This window comes from Rhincodon typus, chromosome 45 (assembly GCF_021869965.1).
Source record: "Rhincodon typus isolate 14 chromosome 45, sRhiTyp1.1, whole genome shotgun sequence".
NCBI classification, from domain to species: domain Eukaryota; kingdom Metazoa; phylum Chordata; class Chondrichthyes; order Orectolobiformes; family Rhincodontidae; genus Rhincodon; species Rhincodon typus.
Window position 1 is genome coordinate 6,507,471 of NC_063376.1, and position 24,464 is coordinate 6,531,934.

The 24,464-nt window shown below is 45.8% G+C and overlaps 1 protein-coding gene across 6 annotated transcripts; it reads left to right on the forward strand.

The window, feature by feature from the left end:
- The first annotated feature begins 991 nt into the window (after positions 1-991).
- On the forward strand, positions 992-23,652 carry ppp1r35 (protein phosphatase 1, regulatory subunit 35). 6 transcript variants are annotated; one of them, XM_048619996.1, is made up of 5 exons: positions 992-1,101; positions 10,734-11,010; positions 13,362-13,830; positions 19,577-19,707; positions 22,597-23,652. In XM_048619996.1, the coding sequence occupies exons 2-5, from the start codon at positions 10,768-10,770 to the stop codon at positions 22,771-22,773; spliced, it is 1,020 nt and encodes a 339-aa protein (XP_048475953.1). In that variant the 5' UTR covers positions 992-1,101; positions 10,734-10,767; the 3' UTR covers positions 22,774-23,652. The 6 variants fall into 6 exon arrangements, with proteins under 6 accessions (XP_048475953.1, XP_048475957.1, XP_048475952.1 ...); XM_048620000.1 differs by having other exon boundaries at positions 993-1,101; positions 22,600-23,652; XM_048619995.1 differs by having other exon boundaries at positions 1,017-1,266.
- The last annotated feature ends 812 nt before the right edge of the window (positions 23,653-24,464 follow it).

Genomic DNA, 24,464 nt, shown 5'->3' on the forward strand with positions numbered 1-24,464 from the left:
CTGTCAAGAGTGTTGCCTTTTTGATGAGAGGTTAAGCTTGGGCGACCATGTTCTCGTAACTGAATCCAGTGGTGCACAGCTCAATACTCACTCCAGCTGAGGCTGTGGATTCTTGGGATGTCTTCTAGGCTCAACTCCAGATGACATGGGTTCATCCAGTTATCTGAGGCTTCTGTTCCTTGCAGGTTGAACTTTTTCTCCTACTGATTGTCACAGGATAGCAGTGAGACCTGGAGGTCAGGGAGGCTTGGGGGGGGCAAGGGAGAGACGGTGACTCGTCTTCTGCACCATGGGAATCGAGTAAACTCCCACAGTCGGGGTAGTCTTACCAAACTGGAATAGAACATGCCCTTTGGAACCGGCCTCATCATTCATTATTGACCTACGACAGCATTGTTTATGGAGGTTGTCTTGCAGCTCCTGCTTTGAACCCAAATGGGCATTAATAGTTAGGGTGGGGCATTTTCCTAGGGGTACAGAGTGGGGCAGGGGGGAAACTGTACACCTTCTGGTGCACCATTCTCCTGGGGTTTGTAAAGGATCCCAGGCCTGCTATTGAAGACTGGTGGGGGTGGGGGAGAGAGAGAGAATAAGTCTCCCAGGTCTAATACAAATTCCTCAATCGACATCCGGAGCACATTGGACTATGTGGGATCTTGCTGTGCACAGATTGTCTGCTCTGAGTTTCCGGCATTGCAGCATCGATTGCACTTGAAAAGGGGTGCCTCAAGAGAAGTGTAGACTATCTTTTGTGGGGAGGTGGTGGTGTTTCTCCCTGATCTGGTGGCAGGGGCTATAGAAATGCAAGTCTTTGCCATCGGCGCGGGATATGCCTATCCGCCTACCATCACTGTGGTCCCGCCCTTCGAGCTCCGATTGGTCACCGCAGCTGCCCGTCATCCGCCATCCCGCGCGGAATGGCAGTCGTCTTCGCATCATCGCAGGTCCGGTCCTCGGATTGGTCACCGCTGCTGTCCGTCATATCCAGGTTCCACCTAATCCCGTGACGTTGTGTCTCGGGCGACGGTTGGCCTCCCGCCGTTGCCGGGGCGACGACTTTTAAAACTTTTTAAAAATTAAACGGGGAAGTGGGGAAGAAAAGTAAGTGCAGCGCCTTCTTCCTTCCCCCGGGTTCCCTATATCACTGTGTTTTGACGATTTGGAAGAGATCGCGTTGTCGAAAATAAGAGGTTGTCCGCCAGCGGCTGGGTCAAAGGTCGAGGGGGTTAAGGTGAGGGGGAAGACACGAGATGGCGACAGATTGAGGTAAATGAGACAGAGAGTGGGGCTGGGAGTAGGAATGTACCTCTTTATAAAACACTAGTGTTAACAGGAGCATCATTACCAGTTTCTGGGTACAATGAGGAGGGAGGGAGGACAATATTCCCTGGGGCAGAGGGGATGGAGGGAGACAGAATTGTGAGAGGCACAGAATAGACAGGTGGTGAGAATCTTTACCCCATGCCAGACCAGAAAGTCCAAGTTCAAGGCGAGGAGTAAGAGGTGATGATATGGAGGTGCTGGTGGTGGACTGGGGTTCTTTTTAATTCATTCCTGGGTGTTGCTGGCCAGGCAGCATTTGTTGCCCAGAGGGCAGTTAAGAGTTAACGACGTTGCTGTGGGTCTGGAGTCACATGTAGGCCAGACCCGGTAAGGATGGCAGTTTCCTTCCCCAAAAGAACATTAGTGAACCAGATGGGTTTTTCCAACAATTGACAACGGGTTCATGGTCATCATTAGACTCTTAATTCCAGATTATCATTGAATTCAGATACTGCCATCTGTTGTGGTGGGATTCGAACCTGGGTCCCCAAAACATTAGCTGAATCTCTGGATTAACAGTCCAGTAGTAATACTGGGCCATCATCTTCTCCTTCTCCTTCTCCTCCTCCTCCTCCTCTTCCACCTTCCTGTCTCCCACCCTCCCCCCCCCCCCCCAGTGGTGGTGGACAAGGTCAGAAGTCACACGACATCGGGTTATAGCCCAACAAGCTGATTTAAAATCAGAAGCTTTCGGAGCTCAGTACCTTCTTTCGGTGTTCATGAGAGAGGTGGCATCAGACACAGAATTTATAAGTAAAACACCAAAGGGTCACACCACTGATGAGAATATATTAAACAAAGTTAGAGGAGATCTGAGATCAAACTTGTTTTTTCTCCAGATATTTGATTTGATTTATTGTTGTCACTCTACCTAAGTACAGTGAACAGCTTTGTTTTGTGAGCAGTACAGGCAGATAGGGTCATAGAGATAACACAGCACAGAAACTTTGTTCCAACTTGTCCACAGTGACCAGATATCCTGTGTAAATCTAGTCTTATTTGCCAGAATTTGGTCCATATCCCTCTAAACCCTTCCTATTCACGTACCCATCAGATACCTTTTAAATGTCATAATTGTACCAGCCTCCACCACTACTCTGGCAGCTCATTCCATATACGCACCACCCTCTGCATGAAACAGTTGCCCCTTATCTCCCTTTTGTATCTTTCCCCTCTCATCTTAAACCTATGCCCTCTAGTTTTGCATTCACCCACTCCAGATTTTATCATAGCAAACAAGGACATAGAGAGTGTAGTGCGCTTAGATAGAGCGAGGCATTTGTTCTACTGCACAGGAGGTCATAGTCATTCAGCATGGAAACAGACCCTTCGGTCCGACCAGTCCACACCAACCATGATCCCAAACTAGTCCCACCTGCCCGCTCCTTGTCCGCAAGATCAACGTTAACAAAGATCAATGTTACTTGAAGTTAGAGACTTAATTCAGCAGTCTAATAACTGCAGGGAAGAAGCTGTTCTTGAACCTGTTAGTACGTGTATTCAAGCCTCTGTATCTTCTGCCTGACGGAAGAGGCTGTGGGAGGGATCTTTGATGATGCTGAGAGCCTTTCCGCAGCAATGAGAAGTGTAAATTGAGTCCATGAATGGGAGGTTGGCTTCCGTGATGGTCTGGGCTGCGCACACAATCCTCTGTAGTTTCTTACGGTCCTGGGCAAAGCAGTTGCCATATCAAGCCATTATGTGCCCGGACAATATGCTTTCAATGGTGCATCTGTAAAAGTTGGTGAGGGTCCTAATGGACATACCAAATTTCCTAAGCTGCCTGAGGAAGAAGAGGTGTTCTTGTGCTACCTAGACCATCAGATCTATGTGTGAAGTCCAGAACAGGTTGTCGGTTATCGTCATTCCTAGGAACTTGACACTCTCAACCCTCTCCACGACATCTCCGTTGATGCAGATGGGCGTGTGTTCTCCTCCTTTCTTTCTGGAGTCAATGGTCAGTTCTTTTATTTTACCAACAATGAGAGAGAGGTTGTTATCATTGCACCACGACACCAAGACCTCTATATTTTTGTCTAAGATATTTGGAACGCACTTGCCTGAGTACTCACAACATTTAAGAAGCATCGGGATGAGCACCTAAAATGCCAGCGTATAATAGGCTGTGTACCACAAACTTGTCAATGGGATTACCAGTGTAGTTTGGTGTTTGGTGGTAGGCTGATGGAGGGTCACTGTGCCTGAAATGTTGACACTGTTTTCTCTGTACAGTTGCTGCCAGACCTGTTGAGTTTTCCCAGCAATTTCTGTTTCTATTTGTGGGCTGAAGGGCCTGTTTCTATGCTTTATGACTCTGTGGGAGGTTGGAGAAGGTCGACAGATGATTACACCAATAACAGTTGTGGGGTGGGGTGAGTGAGTCTAAGAGACCAGAAGGAGAATGTTTGCCTGACCCTGGCCAGCAGTGATCAGGTTGTGGGGGGAGGTGGGTGGTGCATCTTGGGTTTGCTGCGTACTCCCGCCCACCACCAACCTTCCTTTCAGAAGAAAGGGAAGCTTCTCTTGATGGTGCTCTGAGTGTTGTAATGTACATGCAATGTAGTGGACTTTGAATGCCCAGGCAAATGGAGGTTGGAGGTTGGAGGCTAGATGGGTGGGGTATGAAGCTGGTGGTGGGGAGCTGTGAGGGTATAACAGGGAGATGGGAGGTATGGGGGAGTGCAGCAGAGAGATGATGGGGGGTGGAATAGCAAGGAGGTGATGGGTAAGTATGGGAGGCGTGGCAGCAAAGTTAAGGGAAGTTATGGGAGAGGGGAATGGGGATGGAGGGGAATTGGGGGGGTGTAAATAAGGGAGGTGGTGGGGAGGTGTGGTCAGCGTAAGCTTCAGCCTCGCACTTGAGTCAGATGCAACCCACTGCAGGAAACCTCTGACTCCAGTGACATGTCTGAATGCTGCTGTAGAGCCTGAGGAGCTGCCTTTCAGTTGAGACATGACATGGTTCCCTGCATCCCTCTTGGGTGGAGACAGAAAGATCTCATGGCCACTTTTGGAAGAAGAGTGGAATGTGGGTGATCCTCTAGGTGTCCTAGGGGCCAGACCTTTCCCTCATTGTTCCTTCTGGAAAGATAAATTCTTCGGAGAAGATGCAGAAAAGATAAATGAGAACAGTTCCAGGGATTAGGGATTTTAGCTTTGGCAGTAGATTGGAGAAGCTAGTGTTGTTTATCTGAGAAAACAGAAGGTTGAGAGGAAATTTTATCAAATCATGAGGTTTCTGAGCTGACTAGACATGGAGAAACTGTTCCCGTTGTCGGAAGGATTGAGAGTGAGAGGACACAGATTTAAGGTGATCGGTGAAAGAAGTGTTGGGAACATGAGGAGAAACATTTTCACATGGCAAGTGGTTCGAGTCTGGAATGCAGTACCTGAGATTGTGATGGAGGTAGATTCAATTGAGGCTTTTAAACAGGGAATTGGATCATTGTCTGAAGGAAAATATTTGCAGGACAATGAGTAACTTGCAGAGGAGTAGGATTAACTAAGCTACTGTCTAAGAGCCAGCACAGACTTAAGGGGCCAAATGGTTTCCATCACTGCTATTGCCATTTTGTGATTTAAGTCCCAGCTTGGGGAGGAAGACACCTGGAAACCATGGTCTGGGCTTTTGATTGAGGGCTGTTTCCATGGTCTAATGGATTTCATTTGTGCTTTGTAGCCTCTGCTCTGATATTGTGCAGATCCCTTTCTGCATGTGTTTAAACTTTATTTCTTTGCGATAAAGACCTGAGTGCAAACAAAAAAAGTTATTTAATCTCCCCTTGGGGAAAGAAACGAGTGACTCACAATCTGACAGGAATCAAAATCGGATGTTGCATTTTCAGAAACTACCAGAGCGTCATCTTTTGAGAAATGCAGGAGGAGGCTGTTTGGCCCATTGTGTCTGTGCTGGCTTCTTGAAAAAGATCTCCAGTTAGTTACACACCACACTACCCCCGTGCTGCTCTGCCACCTTGCTCCTTACCTACAGCCTTGTACAATTTTTCTTTTCCATATAATTATCCGCGCCTCTTTGCAAGTTCCTATTAAATCTGTTTCCATCACTCAAGCAGCAAGCTAGAGCTCTCAATCACTCACTACAACTAAATAACACAATTCTATTTTCCTCCCACACTGATTCTTTTGCTAATTAACTTAATTCACCATATTGTTATGGCACAAAAGGGGTCCATTCAGCCCATCGTGTTTACACTGGCTCTTTGAATATGCATCGTGCCATTCTTCCTTCCTTTCCCCATACCCTTGCACCTTGGTATCTATTTAAATAAACATCCAATGCCTTTTTGAAAGCTTCAATTGAACTTGCCCCCTCCACACCTCTTAGGCATTGCATTCTTGTTCTTGATCAGTTTATGAGCAGGGATTGTTGCTCTCTGTCTTCCCCCTCACGTTTTTAAAAACATCAATCAAATCTCCTCTTCCTGGCCTTACCCTCTCTAAGGCAAGCAGTCCCAACTTCACCAATTTATCTTCGTTACTGAACTTTCTAATCAGTGGAATCATTCTCGTAAAGCTGTTTGGAACTCTCTACCCCACAGACCCTTGGTGCTCAGTCTTTGCGTCTGTTGCAGACTGGGATTGGAAGACTTTCTGACATGGGATTAAGGTGCAAATAGAGTTTAGGTCAGACACTAGCCGTGCTCCGAAGAATGGTCTTTGGACTCAACATTAGCCCTGTTTCTTACCCCACAGAAGTTGCCGGTCCTGCTGAATTTCTCCAACATTTTCTGTTTTTCAGTCGGCCATGATCTTACTGATGGGGCTGATATAAACTACTCGTGGTGCTATTTCTTCGTTCTGTTAACACAGTGCACGGGCAAACTATGTTCTGTGTAGAGCGTCACAGCCAATGCTTAACCCTGTTTTCCACTGATACACATATGAGAGTCCCTGGGTGGTGGTTGGGTGCAGGACCCCTTGCTGCTTTCCCTCTCTGCAGCTCAGGAGATCGAACGTGACTGTAGTGCTCTGGTGACTAATCTTTGACCAATATTTTCCCCCCGTTGCATGGCTTTTTGAGTGAAATGGAGTTTTTTTCCTAAGTCACCCTGATTCCTGAATTTAATGGCCAATAGCCAGGCTAGGGCTATCAATGCATGTGTGATATTTAGCTGAGGAACAGAGATGCAGAAATGCTGTCTGAGATGCACGCTCCAACAACGACTTCACAAAAATTAGACCTTGCTGAAAACAACTGCTTGCCACTGGCTTGCTTCAAGTAGCATCAAGTTCTTGGACTTGCACAGTTTGATACAAACTAAATCCACCAAAGAAAATTAAGTTTTGTCCATTTCGATTTATGTTGTAGAGTCATACAGCGCGGAAACAGACCCCTGGTCTAACTTGCCCGTGCTGATCAGACATCCCAATCTGACCTAGTCCCATTTGCCAGTGTTTGGCCCATATCCCTCTAAACCCTACACATCCGGGTGCCTTTCAAATTGCATCAGCCTCCACCACTTCCTCTGGCAGCTTGTGCCATACATGCGTCGCCCTCTACGTGAAAAAGTTGCCCCTCGGGTCCCTTTTAAATCTTTTCCTCTTACCTTAAACCCATGCCATCTAGTTTTGAACACCCCCTTCCCTAGGAGAAAGACCTTGGCTATTCACCTCATCCATGCCCCTCGTGATTTTATAAACCTCTATAAAGTAAGTCTTAATGCCAGAACAAGTGTTAATAGGTACCTATCTACCTCTCTTAACATTGAACAATCACTGTTGCAGGTGTAATCTCATTCTTTCAGTTTTCAATCATTTGCAAAACAATATCTTACCACCTCTTGTGTTTCTATTATCTTGCCTTCTCTCCCCACCTCATTACTTTTCTTTCCAAATTTTATTTGACTTTGAAGTTATCCCCTCTAATTTATGCTTCCTTATTTAGGGCCGTTGTTGTTCAGTTCACAGTCCTGTTCACTAAGACCCAAGTGCTCTCTAGACATGTCTATTTCCACCATGCTGTTGTGGAAACGTCTGCAAAGGCTTAGGGTGGGGAGTGGCGAGGCTGGGATCCTTGGAGATGAAGGACATGGAGTCGTCAGTTGATCATCTGCAATTGGCATTGTTGCTCAGTTTGTGTTTTTGTGAGTCTCGGTGGTAGCTCTCCACCAGTTCCAGAAAAGAATTGTCAGTTAGTAACATGTCTCACGATGTTAATTTAAATAACACGTTAAATGGGTGATTGTTTGTCTGTATAAGGAGACATATAAATTGGGAGTAGGCCATTCAGCCCCTCAAGCATGCATCATCATCATTCATTAAGAACACAGAATCCCTACAGTGTGGAAGCAGGCCCATTTGGCCCATCGAATCCACACCAATCCTCCAAACAGCATCCCATCCAGACCCACCCCTCTACCCCTATCCTTGTAACTCTGCATTTCCCATGGCTAATCCACCCAGCCTGTGCATCTTCGGACTGTGGGAGCATTATAGGCTTCATTTCCCTGAGTACAGCAATTCCACTGCAGAACCAGCTGGAACATGCAAACCAACAGTCTGGATTCACTGATTCTGTACGTAGTCCTGCTAACCACATTCTCACTACACTGTTCAGCACTGCCAGGTTCAAACAAGCAATTCAACTTGAGTTCCTTGGGGCAAACTATTGTCCATCGTACGTGATCCCAAAGGACCAAATCCCTTCCTGTTCACTTCCATTGTGCACCATCCCAATGAACCAAAACTCCTTCCACTCACTCTTTTGTACATAATCTCAATGGACCCAAACGTCCTGTTGTCTGTCATCCCACATGAGACAAAATTACGGCTGTTTTTGTCCCAGCTCCACGTTTTTAACTTTCATCCTTTCTGCTATATTGACTGAACATTTGCAGTCATTGTCTGGTCTTACCTCTGTTGTCCTTTGTGTAATCACAGCAACTATTGCCTGAATGTGAGAAAAATGTTCTGAGCAGCTAATTTCAAAGCCTTTGCTGGGATCTCAGTTGTCCCTGGTGCTGAGGCAGTTTTGGGGGAGGCTGTGATCAACTTCAGTAACCCAGGATCAGGGGAATGATTTAACTTCTGATTGAGTAAGCCCACTTGGTAGGATTGTGTAAGTTCTAAGAAAACTGTGAATAAGGATAAGAGATGGGTGAGTACTAAATGAGTATTTTGCATCAGTGTTTACTGTGGAGAAAGTTATGGAAGCTAGAGAACTTGGGGAAATAAATAGCGATATCTTGAAAAGCCTCCATATTTTAGAGGAGATGCTGGGTGTCTTAAAGTACATAAAGCTGGATAAATTTCGGGTGTGCCCTAAAGTTTTATGGTGAGTTAGGGAAGTGATTGCTGGGCTCCTTGCTGAGGTATTTGTATAGTCGATAGCCACGGGTGAGGTGCTAGGAGATGGTTGGCTAATATAGTGCCATAATTTAAGAAAGATGACATCGACGGTGGGCAAATTGTTGGAAGGGATTCTGAGGGATAGGATTTACATGTATTTGGAAAAGCAAGGACTGATTAGAGATAGTCAACATGGCTTGGTGCGTGGGAAATTGTGTCTCACTGACTTGGTTGAGTTTTGAAGAAGTAAAGAAGAGGATTGATGAAGGCAGAGTGGTGGACGTTGTCTGTATGAACTTCAGTAAGGCATTTGACAAGGTTCCTCGTGGTAGATTGGTTAGCAAAGTTAGATCACATGGAATACAGGCAGAACTGGCCATCTGGATAAAATTAGCTCGAAGGTAAGAGACAGAATGTGGTAATGCAGGGTTACTTTTCAGACTGGAGAGCTGCGACCAGTGGTGTGGTGCAAAGATTGTTGCTGGGTCCACTGCTTTTTGTCATGTGACGGATGTGAATAAGGGAGGTAAGGTTACTAACAAAAACAGAAATTGCTGGCAAAGCTCAGCGGGTCTGGCAGCATCTTTGGAGAGGGATCAGGTTGATGTTTCGGGTCCAGTGACCCTTCCTCAGAACTGTCCTGGGGAGGGTCTCCGGACCCAAAGCATTGAGTCTGGTTTCTGTCCACAGATGATGTCAGACCTGCTGAGCTTTCCCAGCAATTTCTGTTTTTTCTGATGATACGTATTTGCAGTTCTTTCAGTTTTTATTAGGTATGATTGGTAAGTTTGCAGATGACACCAAAATTGGTGCTGTAGTGGACAGCAAAGAAGTCTACTTCAGAGTACCATGGGACCTTAATCAGATGAGCCAATGTGCTAAGGAGTGGCAGATGGAGTTTAATGTAGGTAAATGTGAGGTGCTACATTTTGAAAAGGCAAATCGGGGCAGGACTTGTACACATAATGGTAGAGTCCTGGGCAGTGTTGCCGAACAAAGAGACCTTGGAGTGCAGGTTCATTGTTTCTAACAGGTAGACAGGATAGTGAAGAAGGTGTTTGGTACACTTGCCTTTATTGGTCAGTGTGTTGAGTATAGGAGTTGGGATGTCATGCTGTAGCTGTACAGGACATTGGTTAGACTACTTTTGGAACACAGAGTTCAATTCCAGTCTCTCTGCTGTAGGAAAGATGTTGTTAAACATGAAAGGGTTCTGAAAAGATTTACAAGGATGTTGCCAGGGATGGAGGGTCTGAGCTATAGCGAGAGGCTGAATAGGCTGGGGCCACTTTTCCTAGAATTTTATTGGTCTCAGAGGGTCATTCATAAGTGGAATTCTCTTCCTACAGAGTAGACACAGCAGGCTATTGAATGTTCCAAGATAGATTCTTAATTAAACAAGGGAGTCAAAGGTCATGGGTGGTGGATGGTGGAAAGTACGGTTGAGTTCATAAGGAGGTCAGATGCCTGGGCAGCACGGTGGCTCAGTGGTTAGCACTGCTGCCTCACAGCACCAGGGACTCGGGCTCGATTCCACCCTCGGGTGTCTGTCTGCGTGGAGCTGTAATGTTCTCCCTATGTCTGCATAGATTTCCTTCGGGTGCTCCAGTTTTTTGCGTTAGTCCAGGCCATTCCACTTCAGTTTGCTTTTATTTTCCCCTGAACAAAAATAATTCCAATCATAGAGTCATACAGCACAGAAACCTCGTCCATGCTGACCACGTATCCAAAATTAGTCTAGTCCCATTTTCCAGCATTTGGCCCATGTGCCTCTAAACCCTTCCTATTCATGTACCCATCCAGATGCCTTTTAAATGTTGTAATTGTACCAGCCTCCACCACTTCCTCTGAAAGCTCATTCCACGCACGCACCACACTCTTGAGTGAAAAAGTTGCCCCTTGGGTCTCTTTTAAATCTTTTCCCTCTCACCTTAAACCTAGTTTTGGACTCCCCCACCCCAGGCAAAAGACCTTGTCTATTCACCCCATGATGGTAAGCTATCTGTCATCGGTTATTAACATCTCTAACCCTAACCCTATCGCAGGCTTTGTTGTAGGAGGACTGGATAGGTGAGAGCTATATTAACCTGTCCTTCTTCCAGTGATGGCAGGCATTCAGACTCATCGCTGTTGAAGATGAAGACAGACGCCTTGACCTTCCTGAGAAAGATGTATGCCCCTCCAAACTACACAGATGAAGACAGTCTCCCTGTTCGGGCAGTGCCAAGACCGCTGGATGTAGAGCCAGTTCGGGTGGACTCCCTCTCTGACCTGGATGTATCCCTGACACCAGACAAGATCGGAAAATCCGTGGGAATACTGAAAAAGCGAGAGGGGCCGGGTGGCGATGTGGCGAGCGGGAGAGTCAGCAGGCGGCAGGTAATTAGATTGCCCCCTTCCCTTGGGCAATAATAACACATTCCAATGACCCCCTTTCCCCACCTGATGCTAACACGTTTCTAAGACCCATTCCCCTTTGAGCAATATTAATGCATTCTGGTGACTCCCTTCCATTAGCCAATATTTACACCAACCAGAGACACACACACACACAATTACCAATACGCATTCCCAGTGAACCTTGAACTCTGCACGCGGTCAGGATCATGGCCCAGACTGAAGCTCTGAGTGTTTGGTGTTGGTCTTGTAGAGCATCTCAGTATGGTCTGTGATTTCCTTAGATCCCGGGCAGGGAGGTTCGTGCTGCGCCCATTTCGCATGGAGCATTCAGTGGGTCTTGCCGCTGTGTTAATAGGCTGCTCACTTGCTCAGTATTGACTGTGCAGGAACGAGTAGTCCACCCTAGTGTTCATTCTCCATGCAAGCTCCTGCCACCTTCAGTCTTTAATTCTCCTCCCCTCATGGGTTTATTTCCCCTTAAACACATCTAGACCATTTGTCTCAACCACTCCCTGTGGTCATGAGTTCCACATTCTTCCCACTCTGAGTAACGCGTTTAATTTATCAATGACTCTATTGTGTAATTCAAACCCTTAGTACTGTTGCAGCCTAGAGACATTACACAGATGCTGAGCCAAACCAAGCCATTCTGCCCATCAGAGTCACTGCATCCGTAATTTATATGGTTGTGCCATCCCCAGAGATTGTGTAATTATAAGTAATTATCGATGGGCTTTAACTTTTGGTATGCACCAGACACTTGTAGACTTGCGAGAAGAACTTCAGAGATTTATTCCACAGCACTGCCAATTGACTGGAGCCTATTAGTGTTGGTCAGGGCCATTCCAGTTCTGTTTGATTTTATTTTCTCCTTGAACAAAATTAATTCCAGTCATAGAGTCAAACAGCATGGAAACAAACTCTTCCATCCAATTAGTCTGTGCCGACAAGATATCCAAAATTAACCTAGTCCCATTTGCCAGTATTTGGCCCATATCCCTCTAAACTCTTCTTGTTCATGTACCCATCCAGATGCCTTTTAAATGTTGTATTTGTACCAGCCTCCACCATTTCCTCTGGCAGCTCATTCCATACACACACCACCCTCTGCGTGAAAATATTACCTGTTAGGTCCCTTTTAAATCTTTCCCCTCTCACCTTAAGCCTTTGCCCTCTAGTTTTGGACTCCCCGACCCTGGGAGAAAGACCTTGCCTATTCACCCAATCCATGCCCCTCATGATTTTATAAACCTCTGTAAGGTCACCCCACAGCCTCCGACGCTCCAGGGAAAATAGCCCCAACCTATTCAGCCTCTCCCTATAGCTCAAAACCTCCAACTCCAGCAACATCCTTGTAAATCTTTTCTGAACCCTTTCAAGTTTAACAACATCTTTCCTACAGCAGGGAGACCAGATTTTAATGCAGTATTCCAAAACTGGCCTAACCAATGTCCTGTAGAGCCACAACATGACCTCCCAACTCCTAAACTCAATGCACTGATCCATAAAGGTAAGCGTACCAAACACCTTTCTCAGTCAATGCAAAACGCAAACTTGATTCTTGAAACTGTGTTTCAATCTGACTCCTGTATTGCTTTGTACTGCAAGTTAAGGCAAGATGTAGTGATCAGAGATGGGTGTTTTAAGATGGCTTTACTAGGTCACTCAGATGTAGTCACATCCCCAGTTTGAAGTGACTTGTATTGTCATTCTGGCTGTAGCCCCTTTATAAATTCTAAGAACGCCACCTATCAGTGGAATTGACCCATGCAAACATGTCACTTTGTAATTACAACCTTCCAAAAGTGGTGGTGCCACAACACTGCCACTGCAGAAAGGGTGTAATACGATGTGTTAAATTTACACAGGCAGTTTACTTTGGCAATGCAGGCATGGTCATTTGTTATGGAAGAAGCTAGCAGGAAGTGTCTGCATATGTTAACACACACACATACCCACCGCCAACATCCACTCACCTCCAGCATTGATCCCTCTTGCACTATATTTCTTCTTTCTAACTCTCGACCCCTACCCATTTCTCAGAAAATATCCCGATATTCCCACAGTGAGAAAGATATCTAAGGGCTGGCTTTCCAGATGGAAGTCCTCAACATTGAACACCAGATGTCTGAGCAAGCGAAGGTGTGCTGGTCATGTGGTTGTTGTCACTTCGATTGACAGGCAGTATGGTGTAGAGACCGGTGCCTGCAGTCTCGCAGTTGTGTGTGCCCGTGGGTGAGAACCTGGGCCAGAATGCGGGTTGGAGAGTTGGCCTTCTGCTGACTGTGCAACGTCCAGTTTTAGAAATCCAAATTTCTTTCCACTTGCAGGTACGGTTTGACACTGGCTCTGCTTCAGAGGGCTCTGACAAGAAAGCTTTAATCTCAGATGACCCAGATCGCCAGGAGGAGGGCACAAGGGCTGTGGACACAGCTCTGGAACTGGCTTCCGAGGAGACAGAATCAAATGTTCAGACTGTGACCAATCCATCCTCCATTGTCTCCAGCGACCGCAAGGATAAAGGCCCCAGAGACCACATTGACTCATGGAAGACCAGAGCAATCAAAGCAGCCAGACCAAGCAAGGCTTGCAAACCTCCGAAGCAGGGAGGGCTCCTGGGTGGTGCGGAGGACCATGGGGCCCCTCCCCTGGCCACCCCAGAGTATAACACCACCCTGGCACTAGGGCAGGAGCTGCAGCGGCTGAGGGAAGCAGGCTTTGATGCGAAGAAAGCTGCCGCAGAGCAGCTGAAGAGGTCATCGGTGACACGGAATTGCATAGAAGGGAAAGTGGCTGAAGGTAAAGATCCGAATGGGGGAATATACATAGTTTGGGCAATGTGCAGCACAGTGGCTCAGTAGTTAGCACTGCTGCCTCACAGCACCAGGTCCCCAGGTTCAATTCCGCCCTCGGGCAACTGTGTGTGGAGTTTGCCCATTTTCCCCGCGACTGCATGATTTCCTCCAGGTGCTCTGGTTTCCTCCCACAGCCCAAGAATGTGCAGCTTAGGGTGGATTGGCTGTGGTAAATTGCCCCGTAGTGTCCAGGGACATGCAGGCTAGGTGGGTTAGCCATGGGAATCGCCAGGTTGCAAGGATGGGATAGTGGGGTGGGTCTGGGTGTGTGGGTCAGTGTGGACTCGAAGGGCTGACTGGCCTGCTTCCACGCTGTAGGGATTCTGGCATTCTATGATTGAGTGAATGACTCCAGTTTGCTAAAAAGCCAAACTGGTCAGGGGATCTGCATTGGTGTTTGGTGGGGGAAGCTCAGGGTAAAAATGTAGTTACCAACCAGCCAGCATTTAGATTCATGTAGATTTTTGGTTTCCGTGCAAACTGTACTTGACATTTTGAGGCAAATGAGTTAAATTATGGGTACAGCTTGTATGGACCAAGCTTGCGTTTCTTGCAATGACGAAAATTGAGGGTGGAGCAGTGGTGTAGTGGTAATGCCACTGGACTAGGAGTTCATGATCCCATGCTCATGCTCTCGGAAAGATGACTTCAAAGGCTGTCATTGGAAGAAAAAGCTGGCGTATTGGTGACCACGTAGTCAGTGTTGATTGTCCTAAAAACCCATCTGGTTCACATTCTTTAGGGAGGGAAATCTACTGTCCTTATCCAGTCTGGTCTACACATCCACAGCGATGTGGTTGACTCCTAATTGCCGTTGCAATTAGGACGGACAGTGAATGCTGATCAAGCAAGGGATACCCACATTCCAAGAAGAAAAAAAAACTATGTGGTGCTCTAATTGAGGTATTTAAAATAATTAAAGGAGTTCCATGTAAGGGCCCGAGCTTTTTAGTTTAGAAAGGTGTCATATGTCAGTGCAGGCTGGGTGGGCGGAAGGGCCTGTTCCTGTGCTGTACTGTTCTTTGTTCCTTGTAGGATTCAAAGGTAGAAGGGGTTAGTGAGGAATATGGTCAGTAATAGCAATTGATCATGATCAAATTGAAGGTGGAGCAGGTTTGAAAGACTGAATGGCTTCCTCCTCTTTCAGTGCCTGGCATCTCCGCCATCCTAGCTGTTTACCCTTCTCCATCCCTTCGTATCACTCATCCATTCCTCTTCCAGTCTGCTGCATTCAAGTCTGACCCCACCACATCTTTTCACCTAATCGTTGGCCAACCTTTTCTCCTTTCCCTGGCAGTCACATCTCCATCACTCACTTTGCCCCATTTCCTCCCTCTCTCTGTCCGCCACAGAGAACCAATCTGTTTTCTGCCATTTCCCTGCACAGTCCTCACTGACCCATTAGCTCCTGACCTCATCCTTTCTCATCACTGCACGCTCATCTCTGTATCTACGTCTCATTTGTGCCAAGTTGTCATTCCTCTCATGATGTTGTCTACATTTCTTATTGTTTCCTTTCAAACATGGGCTTATTTAAGAAACGCTGTGAGGAGAAGCCTGGGAACTATAGACCGGTGAGTCTGATGTCAGTGTTGGGCAGGTTGTTGGAGGTGATTCTGAGAGATAGCATTTACATATATTTGGAAAGGCAAGGGCTGATTAGGGATAGTCAACATGGCTTTGTGCATGGGAAATCGTGTCTCACTAACTTGATTGAGTCTTTTTGAAGACATGAGCAAGAAGATACAAGAGGGCAGAGCAGTAGACGTTATCTACATGGACTTTACTAAAGCCTCTGACAATGTTCAGGGGATTCAGGGAGAGCTTGCCAATTGGATGCAAAGTTGGTTTGAAGGTAGGAGACAGAGGAGACCTGTGACCAGCAGTGTTCCGTAGGGATCAGTGCTAAGTCCATTGTCATTTATACAAACGATTTGGATGAGAATTTAGGAGAAATAGTTGGTACATTTGCAGATGACACCAAAATTGGTGGTATAGTGGACAGTAATGAAGGTTATCTAAGATTACAAAGGGATCTTGATCAATCGGGGCAATGGACTGAGGAGTAGCAGATGAAGTTTAATTTGGATAATGTGACGTATTGCGTTTGTAAAACAAAGGGCAGGACTTATACAGTTAACGGTAGGGCCCTGGGTAGCATTGTCGAACAGAGAGACCTAGGAGTTCAGGTACATAGTTCCTTGAAAGTTGCATCACAGGTAGACAGGGTGGTGAAGAAGGCGTTTAGCACACTTGCCTTCATTGCTCAGACCATTGAATGTAGGAGTTGGGATGTCCTGTTGCAGTTGTACAGGATAATGGTGAGGGCATTTTTGGTCTGTTGCGTCCAGTTCTGGTCACCCTGCTATAGGAAGAATATTATTAAATTGGAGAGGGTTCAGAAAAGATCTACCAGGATGTTGCCAGGACTAGAGAGTTAGAGTTATAAGGAGAGGCTGGATAGGCTGGGACTAGGTTTCACTGGAGCATAAGAGGTTGAGGGGTGACCTTGTAGAGGTTTATAAAACCATGAGGGGCATAGATAAGGTGAATAGTAAATATCTTTTCCATAAGGTGGGGCAGTTCAAAAGTAAAGGGAGATAGCAAGAACTGCAGATGCTGGAGTCAAAGTCAATTCAGTATGGAGGAACACAGCAGGTCAGGCAGCATCAGAGGAGCAGGAAAGTAAAGGGCATATTTTTTAAAGTGAGAGGAGAAAGATTGAAACGGGACCTGAGGGGCACTGTTTTCACACAGAGAGTGGTTTGTATCTGGACCGAACTGCCAGGAGGAGTGGTAGATGTGGGTACAGTTACAACATCTAAAAAACATTTGGACAGGTACATGAGTAGGAAGGGTTTAGAGGGATATGGGCCAGGTGCAGGCACTGATGAGTTGGACTGAAGGGTCTGTTTCTGTGCTGTATGACTCTGTGGCTGTATTCAGCGGTGGGCTGGGCCAGGGTTTGCTGCCCATCTGTGGTGATGGAGCTGAGCTGCCTTCTTGAACTGCTGCAGTCGATGTGCCGTAGGGACACCCACATAGTGCTGTTAGGGAGGGAGTTCCAGGATTCTGACCCAGTGACACTGAAGGAACAGTGATATATTCCCAATTCAGGCTGGCGAATGGTTTGGAGAAGAACTTGTAGGGAAGAAGAACTTGTGTTCCCATGTTTCTGCTGCCCTTGTCCTTCTAGGTTGTGGCTTTGGAAGGTTCTGTTGCAAGCGCCTGGATGTGTTGCTGCAGTGCATCTTGTAGATAGTACACACTGCTGCTACTCAGCATCTGTGATGGAGGGTGTGGATGTGATGCCAATCGAATGGGTTGTTTTATCCTGGATGGTGTCAAGCTTCTCGGGTGTTGTTGGAGCTGCACTCATCCAGGCAAATGGGGAGTATTGCTTTTGCTGCCGGTAACAAGGTCAGTCTTGCAACAGCCTTGTGACTCTGTCAAAGAATATTTTTAATTACAGCAACCAGTCTCCATTTAGCATGCAGATGTGATGTAATCATTTCAACACGCTTTCATTTCTTGCAAAGGGGCTGATTGCATCTCTACTGCGTGTTAATTGTGAAAGGCTGCAGACATTTATTGCTGAGGGTTCTCTTTCCTGCAGGATTTTCTTACAAATCCGTGGCTGTGCCAAAAGGGTCAGACAGCATCCGGAACTGCGTCCTCTGTCAGCTGGGCTGTTGCAGGGTCCTGATGTCTGCCTGATGAATCTGTGGCCAACTCGCTGCACGGAGCAATCATGTCAGACAACACTGGGCAAGGGTATCACACATTAGAGAAGCAAGGAGGGTAGGCAGGGTTATCATAGAGATTGGCTATGATCTGACCCAGTAGTGTTACAATCCAAAGGGGCTGAATGTTTGTTGCCCATGTGCTATTCCATCGGCTGCATGAGGATCTAAACTGGTTTAGTGGAGGTCTTGGGATGTGGGAAAACAGGTATTTCCACATGATGGAGGGTGGGGAAGGAAAGAATAGCACTGATGGAGGTGGACATGGTCAAGCCCCTTCTGCAGGAATGTGAGGGGTGAGGGTGGAGCGGGGGCAGAGAAAAGATCTGTTGTCCTTCAGGGCGTGAGTAGGAGAAGAGGAAGATATGGGGAGGAAAAGCCGGTCATTTATCTACTTTCTTTTTCTTCCCTTTCCCTAGATTTGGAACTTAGCAATCTAGAGATTTCCTTTACTTAACAGCAGTTAACTTCTTGATTAAAAACAGAAATTAGTGTAAATTTAGGTGTTGGGAGGTCATGTTGCGGCTGTACAGGACATTGATTAGGACACTTTTGGAATACTGCGCACAATCTGGTCTCCCTGCTATAGGAAAGATGTTGTTAAACTTGAAAAGGTGATGAAAAGATTTACAAGAATGTTGCCAGGGTTGGAGGGTTTGAGCTGTAGCGAGAGGCTGAAAAGGCTGGAGCTACTTTCCCTGAGGCTGAGGAGGTGATCTGACAGAGGTTTATAAATCATGAGGGATAGGACAAATATTCAAGGTTTTTTCCCCAGGGTAGAGGAGTCCAAAACTAGAGGACATAGGTTTAAGGTGAGAGGAGAAAAATTTAAAAGGGACCTAAAGGGCAATTTTTCACGCAGAGAGTGGTGCGTGTATGGAATGAGCTGCCAGAGGAAGTGGTGGAGGCTGGTACAATTACAACATTTAAAAGGCATCTGGATGGGTACATGAATTGGTAGCATTTAGAGGGATTTGGGTCAAAAGCTGGCAAATGGGACTAGATTAATTTAGGATATCTGATTGGCATGGACAAGTTGGACCAAAGGGTCTGTTTCCGTGCTGTATAATTCTATGACTCAATGCTCAGCGTGTCTAGCAGTGACTGTGGAGAGAGAAACAAAGGGGACGTTTCAGTTTGTGACCCTTCAAAGGGGTGGGTTAACATACATTGGTGCATGTTCGGGGAGCCAGGACGCACAGTGAATTCAAATTCACGGAAAGCAATGGTGCAAACGTTGGACTGGTGGGTGAGAAGGTAACTGAAGCTTCAATGAGAGAATTCAAACCAGATCCCATCCCCTCAAAATCTCAGGTTTGTTCCAGTGCGGAAGGAGGCCTTTCAGCCTATTATGTCTGTACCTAACCATCATTGACTCTATCTATACTTCTCGCTGTCTCGGGAAGGCAGCCGACATAATCAAGGCTCCTCCCATCCTGCTTATACTCTCGTCCAATCTTTTCAGTCAGGCAGAAGATATAAAACATATACCAACAGATTCAAGAACAGCTTCTTCCCTGCTGTTATTAGACTTCTGAATGGACCTCTCAAATTTTAAATTTAAATGTTGACCTCACTCTTTGTGCACCTTCTCTGCAGCCGTAACATTGTATTCCTCGCTCTGTTCTATTACCTTAATGCACTTTGTATGGTATGATCTACCTGTACTGCACGCAAAACAAAACTTGTCACTGTACCTAGGTACATGACAATAATAAATCAAATGACATCACCCATGCACATTAACTAACTATTTTAAATATTGGAGGATGTAAAGAGGAAGGACGTGGAGAGAAGCTGGGGTGAAATAAGTATATGAATTGCTCCTTCAGAGACCCTGTATGGACATGATGGGTTGAATGGCCTTTTTCCACACCGTAGAAATTCTATGATTAATCCTGGAACCTGTCATCTGGTGGGTCATTCAAGAATCACATTCTGTTGCAGGCCTGAATGTTCCGAAGGACCAGCAACGTTACAAAGGACTGGTGAGCTTGGAGGTGCCTGTGGATGAGGTGCTGAGCGTGGCTGCACAGGAGAAAATGCTGCTGGTCAAACCTAGGCCAGAGAGCAAGAAGGTAATGAGCTCAGTGTGGCAGAAGCAAGAATGAGGTTTCACACGTCTGGTCATGGAACAATTACAGAAGGTGACCATTCAGCCCCTCATAGCTATGCTGGGTTTCTGCCTGTGGTTGTCTTTTAAAAAAATTATTTCATGGGGTCTGGGGGTCACTGGCTAGGCCAACATTTATTGCCCATCCCTATTTGCCCATGTAAAGGTGTTGGTGGAAAAGCCCTCTTGAACCTCCAGAGTGCTGTCAGGAAGGGCCTTTCACTGTCACCTTGCAAATTCTGTCTCCCCGGATAATTATCCAACTCTCCACACCAGGCCTCAGTTAAGACTGCCACGGCCACGCTGTTGGAAATTGAAGTAAAGTTGAGTCACTGTTGTGATGTAGGAACTGTGTCAGCAGACTATGCACAGTAAACTCCCAGACACAGTAATAGTGACAGTGTTATCTGTTTTAGTGTTGGTGGATAATCATCAGCTGCAGGGCTCTCGGCTATCCTTCTCTGAATGTTGCCTTGGCCTCTTTTTAACATGTGGGGCATGTGAAATCGCACAGTTTGGACCTCAAAGACAGGACAGAGTGAGGAAGTGTTGCTGCAAGATTCTGATGCAATCACACAGAAGACCGCAAGATTTAGAACTGAAAGGAATTGGGTCGGGGTGGAGGCAGGTTCAGTTGTGGATTCTCGAGGGGAATTGGATCATCAGTAGAAGAAAAATTACAGGGCTACCGGACGAAAGGCAGGGCAGTGGGACTGGCTGAATTGCCCTTTCAGATGGGCAGATGGTGGCATCATGGTAATGTCACCAGGCTAATAATCTAGAAGCCCAGACTAATGCTTCGGGCGACATGAGTTCAAATCCCACCAAGGCAATCTAAATTCCATTTATGAAATCTGGAATTAAAAGCTAGCCTCAGTAATGGTGACTGCCATTAACTGTCATAAAAACCATTTTGGTGTATTAATGTCCTTTTCGGGAAGGAAATCTGCCAGTCTGGCCTACACATGACTCCAGTCTATTGGCATACTCTGAGCTAACTCAGCAAACTAATTGGTTTTCAAGGGCAGTCAGGGATGAGTAACAACTGCTGGCCTTGCCCATCGGTTCTCACATTTCGCGAGAGATTAAGTAAAACTATTTCCCCTAAAGATCAGATGTTCTGGTCAAGCAACATTGAGTATAGGAGTTGAGACATTGTGTTGCGGTTGTAGAGGACATTGGTGAGGCCACTTTTGGAGTATTGTGTACAGTTCTGGTCACCCTGCTATAGGAAAGATATAATTAAATTGGAGAGGGTTCAGGAAAGATGTACAAGGACGTTACCAGGACCGGAGGGTTTGAGTTATAAAGAAAGGCTGGATAGGCTGGGACTTTTTTCACTGGAGTGCAGAAGGTTGAAGGGTGACCTTATTGAAATTTATAAAATCATGAAGGTTACAGATAAGATAATTAACAAAGGTATTTTCCCAAAGGTGGGGGAGTTCAAAAGTAGAGCGCATAATTTTAAGGTGAGAGGAGAAAGATTTTAAAAGGACATGAGGGGCAGCTTTTATACACAGCGTGTGTGGAATGAACTGCCAGAGGAAGTGGTGGATGCGGGTACAATTACAAAATTTAAAAAATATTTGGATAAGTACATGAATAGGAAAGGTTTGGAGGGATGTGGGCCAAATGCAGGCAAATGGGACTCGTTTAGTTTTGGAAACTTGGTCAGCATGGACAGGTTGGACCTAAGGGTCTATTTCCATGCTGTATGACTGTATGATTCTACGATTCCCTCTCTGACTCTAACTGTGGCCAACACCTGAAGTAGTGAGGTACATGAAACTAAAGGAAGTGACCTACACAGTTGCCATGTAAAATAGGAATGTAGGGGATTCGGAGAAATGTAGAAACCAACCAAAAGGAATTCAAGGGTACCAATTAAAAGCTACAAAGGAGGAAAATGAGAAAATAATAGCATGAACAATGTGAAAAGAAGGATTTGCATTTATATACCATAGTGCCTTTCCCATCTCCAGATATTCCATAACACTTCGCAGCCAATTTTGTACTTTTGAAGTGCAGTCAGATAGCGAGAAAGAAATTAGGTGATATTTGACATAAGAGAAAAACAAAAGCCAACCTATCAGTAAATTACATTTTTTCAAAATTCATTCATGAGACATGGACATCGCTGGCTGGTCAGTATGTATTGCCCATTCGTAATAGCCCCTTGAGAAGCTGGTGGTGAGCCACCATTTTGAGCTACTGCAGTCTGTGTGGTATAGTGCTGTTAGTGAGAGAGTTCCAGGGTTTTGACCCAGTGTCACTGAAGGAACGGCGATACATTTCCAAGTCAGGATGATGTTTGACTTAGAGGGGAACTTGGTGGTGTTCCCATGTATCTGCTACCCTTCTCCTTCTAGATGGTCGAAGGTGCTGCTTTGATGAGTTGCTGAAGTGCATCTTGTAGGTCGCACACACTGAGTATCACCGTAGTACTACTGGACCATAAGGCTGGTGGTGGTTTAACCTGGGTGGCACCGCATGGGGAGAGCATTTCATCACACTCCTGACTTGTGCCTTGTAGGTGTTGGACAAGCTCTGGGGAGTCAGGAGATGGAGTTACTGGCTGTAGAACCCCCCGAGCCTTTGACCTGTTCTTGTATTTAAACAGCTGGCCCAGTTCAGTTTCTGGACTACAAGATTAGATAAGATACCAGTGAAAGAAGGAAAACTGAAAACACATTACAGGGAGGAACTTGTTAACAAATTTAAAAAAACAGTAATGGGGAGAAAATTGGTATTTAAAACGGGTTAAGCCTTCAGGTACTGATGGTTTCCACCCCAAGGCCTTAAGAGCAGCAAGCGAGGGAACTGTAGAGGTGTTAATTTATCTTTGCTCTTGCAGCAGGTTACTGAGATGGAAGCTCCCAATCTGATGATGTTCTATGATCCCCTGGAACTGTTAACCGAGACTCCTTACCTCTCTGTGGAGGGCCTGCCAGTCTTAAAGGTGCGACCACAGCCAAAACCTGCTGCTTCATCTTTTGACCTTTTTCGCAAGCTAAAACAGTGGGAGGCCTAGCAACAGGAAGATTGCAGTTTGGAATGCTAGGGGAATGTATATTCTGAGTAGAAATTTCATATATAATATATATTAGTCCTTTCAGCTGTATAAAATAATTCCCAATTATGTTGATGATAACTGGCAAATATTGGGACATTTCAAGACAGGACACTGTGAAACTAGAAATTGAGCAAAGTATTTTAACATTGAAATATGAATGTGTCATGCCAGAATAAGGTTTTATTTTCCACTTTATGCTGCTTATGTCAGTATTCTGAGACTTTCCCTCGCAGTAAACATTTCCTGAGTCACTAATACCAACAAGCACCTTTCTCAGTTGAGGATTTACCCATCAATGTAGTGGGCAGCCTCTTACTAAACCTCCAAGCTCACTGAGTTGAAATGGGTCAAGCCAGCTCGTAAGGTACATTATATCAACCAGGACTATGAGGGGCAGACTGCCAAGGCTCTACCCCCACTCTTATGCCACAGGGCCAACACCTTTGGGAGTATGCAAAGAAATTCATCAAGTTTCTCTTCCTGCCAATGCCCTACCTGAAATAGGCCGAGCCTTCTGTCTGGACTCTACAGAGATGGGCAATAATGGTTCTAGGTTCAGCATCACCTTGTTATGGGGACACTGTTGAAAACCAGCTTATGCGAACAAGCAATGGATGCAGCTGAGCAGTTAGTCTGATCTTGGTGCTGGTAATTGAAAAGGAGTAACTATTACGTGGCTCTTAATTCCTCCCCAACAAGTAGCATTTATGAGTTTGATCATCACTCAACTTTTTAGTGCATGTTGCCAATCTTAAACAATACAGATTTTGTAACTTGTTCACGATAAACCGATGGAAGCATATTTTTATACGAATTAAAGCTCTGATTCTTTTCCTACTTTGTCTCCAAAGCCACCTTCTATCAATTCAGTCTTCAAAATGTCTTTTTTTGTTGAGCTGGTCAAAGTGACTTTCAGTGGAGTGTAGAGAGCTTGATACAGATCCTTCCCTTCATTGAGGCCTGAAGAAGAGTTGTTTAGCTTTAACTTTAACTCTGTTTCTCTGTCCTCAGATGCTGCCAGACCGGCTGAGTTTCTCCAACACTTTGTTCTTTAACTTTCATTTGCGCTTCATTGTACTTCTCAGTGTTTAACACAATTATTTTTGAAATGTGGTGACTGTCATTCTGTAACTAAATATGGCAGACAGCAGCTTGAAGCAGAGTCGAGATGAATGATTCTTTAAAAGCAGGTATATTTTCTCTTTGTTGATATTGATTGACGGAGAATTGTGGCCATTGATACCTTTCCTGGCTGCACTGTCAATTGGATCTGGTAAGAGCAGCCTGGATAAGTGAAGGTGGGACAAAGGAATAGATCAATACATTGATAGTGAGATGAAGCAAGGTGAGAGGAGGCTAGTATGGACTGTGCAGTTTGTTGGGCTGAATTCCCCTAGGACTGAAACAAAATATATTGCCTTTCCTTCAGGGGGCAGCCCGGTGGCTCAGTGGTTAGCACTGCTGCCTCCCGGCGCCAGAGGCCTGGGTTTGATTCCACCCTCCAGTGACTGTGTGGAGTTTGCACGTTCTCCCCATTTCTGCGTGGATTTCCTCCGGGTGCTCCAGTTTCCTACCACAATCCAAAGATATGCGGGTTAGGGTGGATTGGCCTGCTAAATTGCTCCACAGTGTCCAGGGATGTGTAGGCT

Bases quoted from the DNA above. Each gene is read 5' to 3' on its own strand.
- ppp1r35 (XM_048619996.1), top strand. From the start codon at position 10,768: ATGAAGACAGACGCCTTGACCTTCCTGAGAAAGATGTATGCCCCTCCA. The intron at 11,011-13,361 runs GTAATTAGATTG...TTCCACTTGCAG, and splicing joins GGAGAGTCAGCAGGCGGCAG to GTACGGTTTGACACTGGCTC. The intron at 13,831-19,576 runs GTAAAGATCCGA...ATTCTGTTGCAG, and splicing joins AGAAGGGAAAGTGGCTGAAG to GCCTGAATGTTCCGAAGGAC.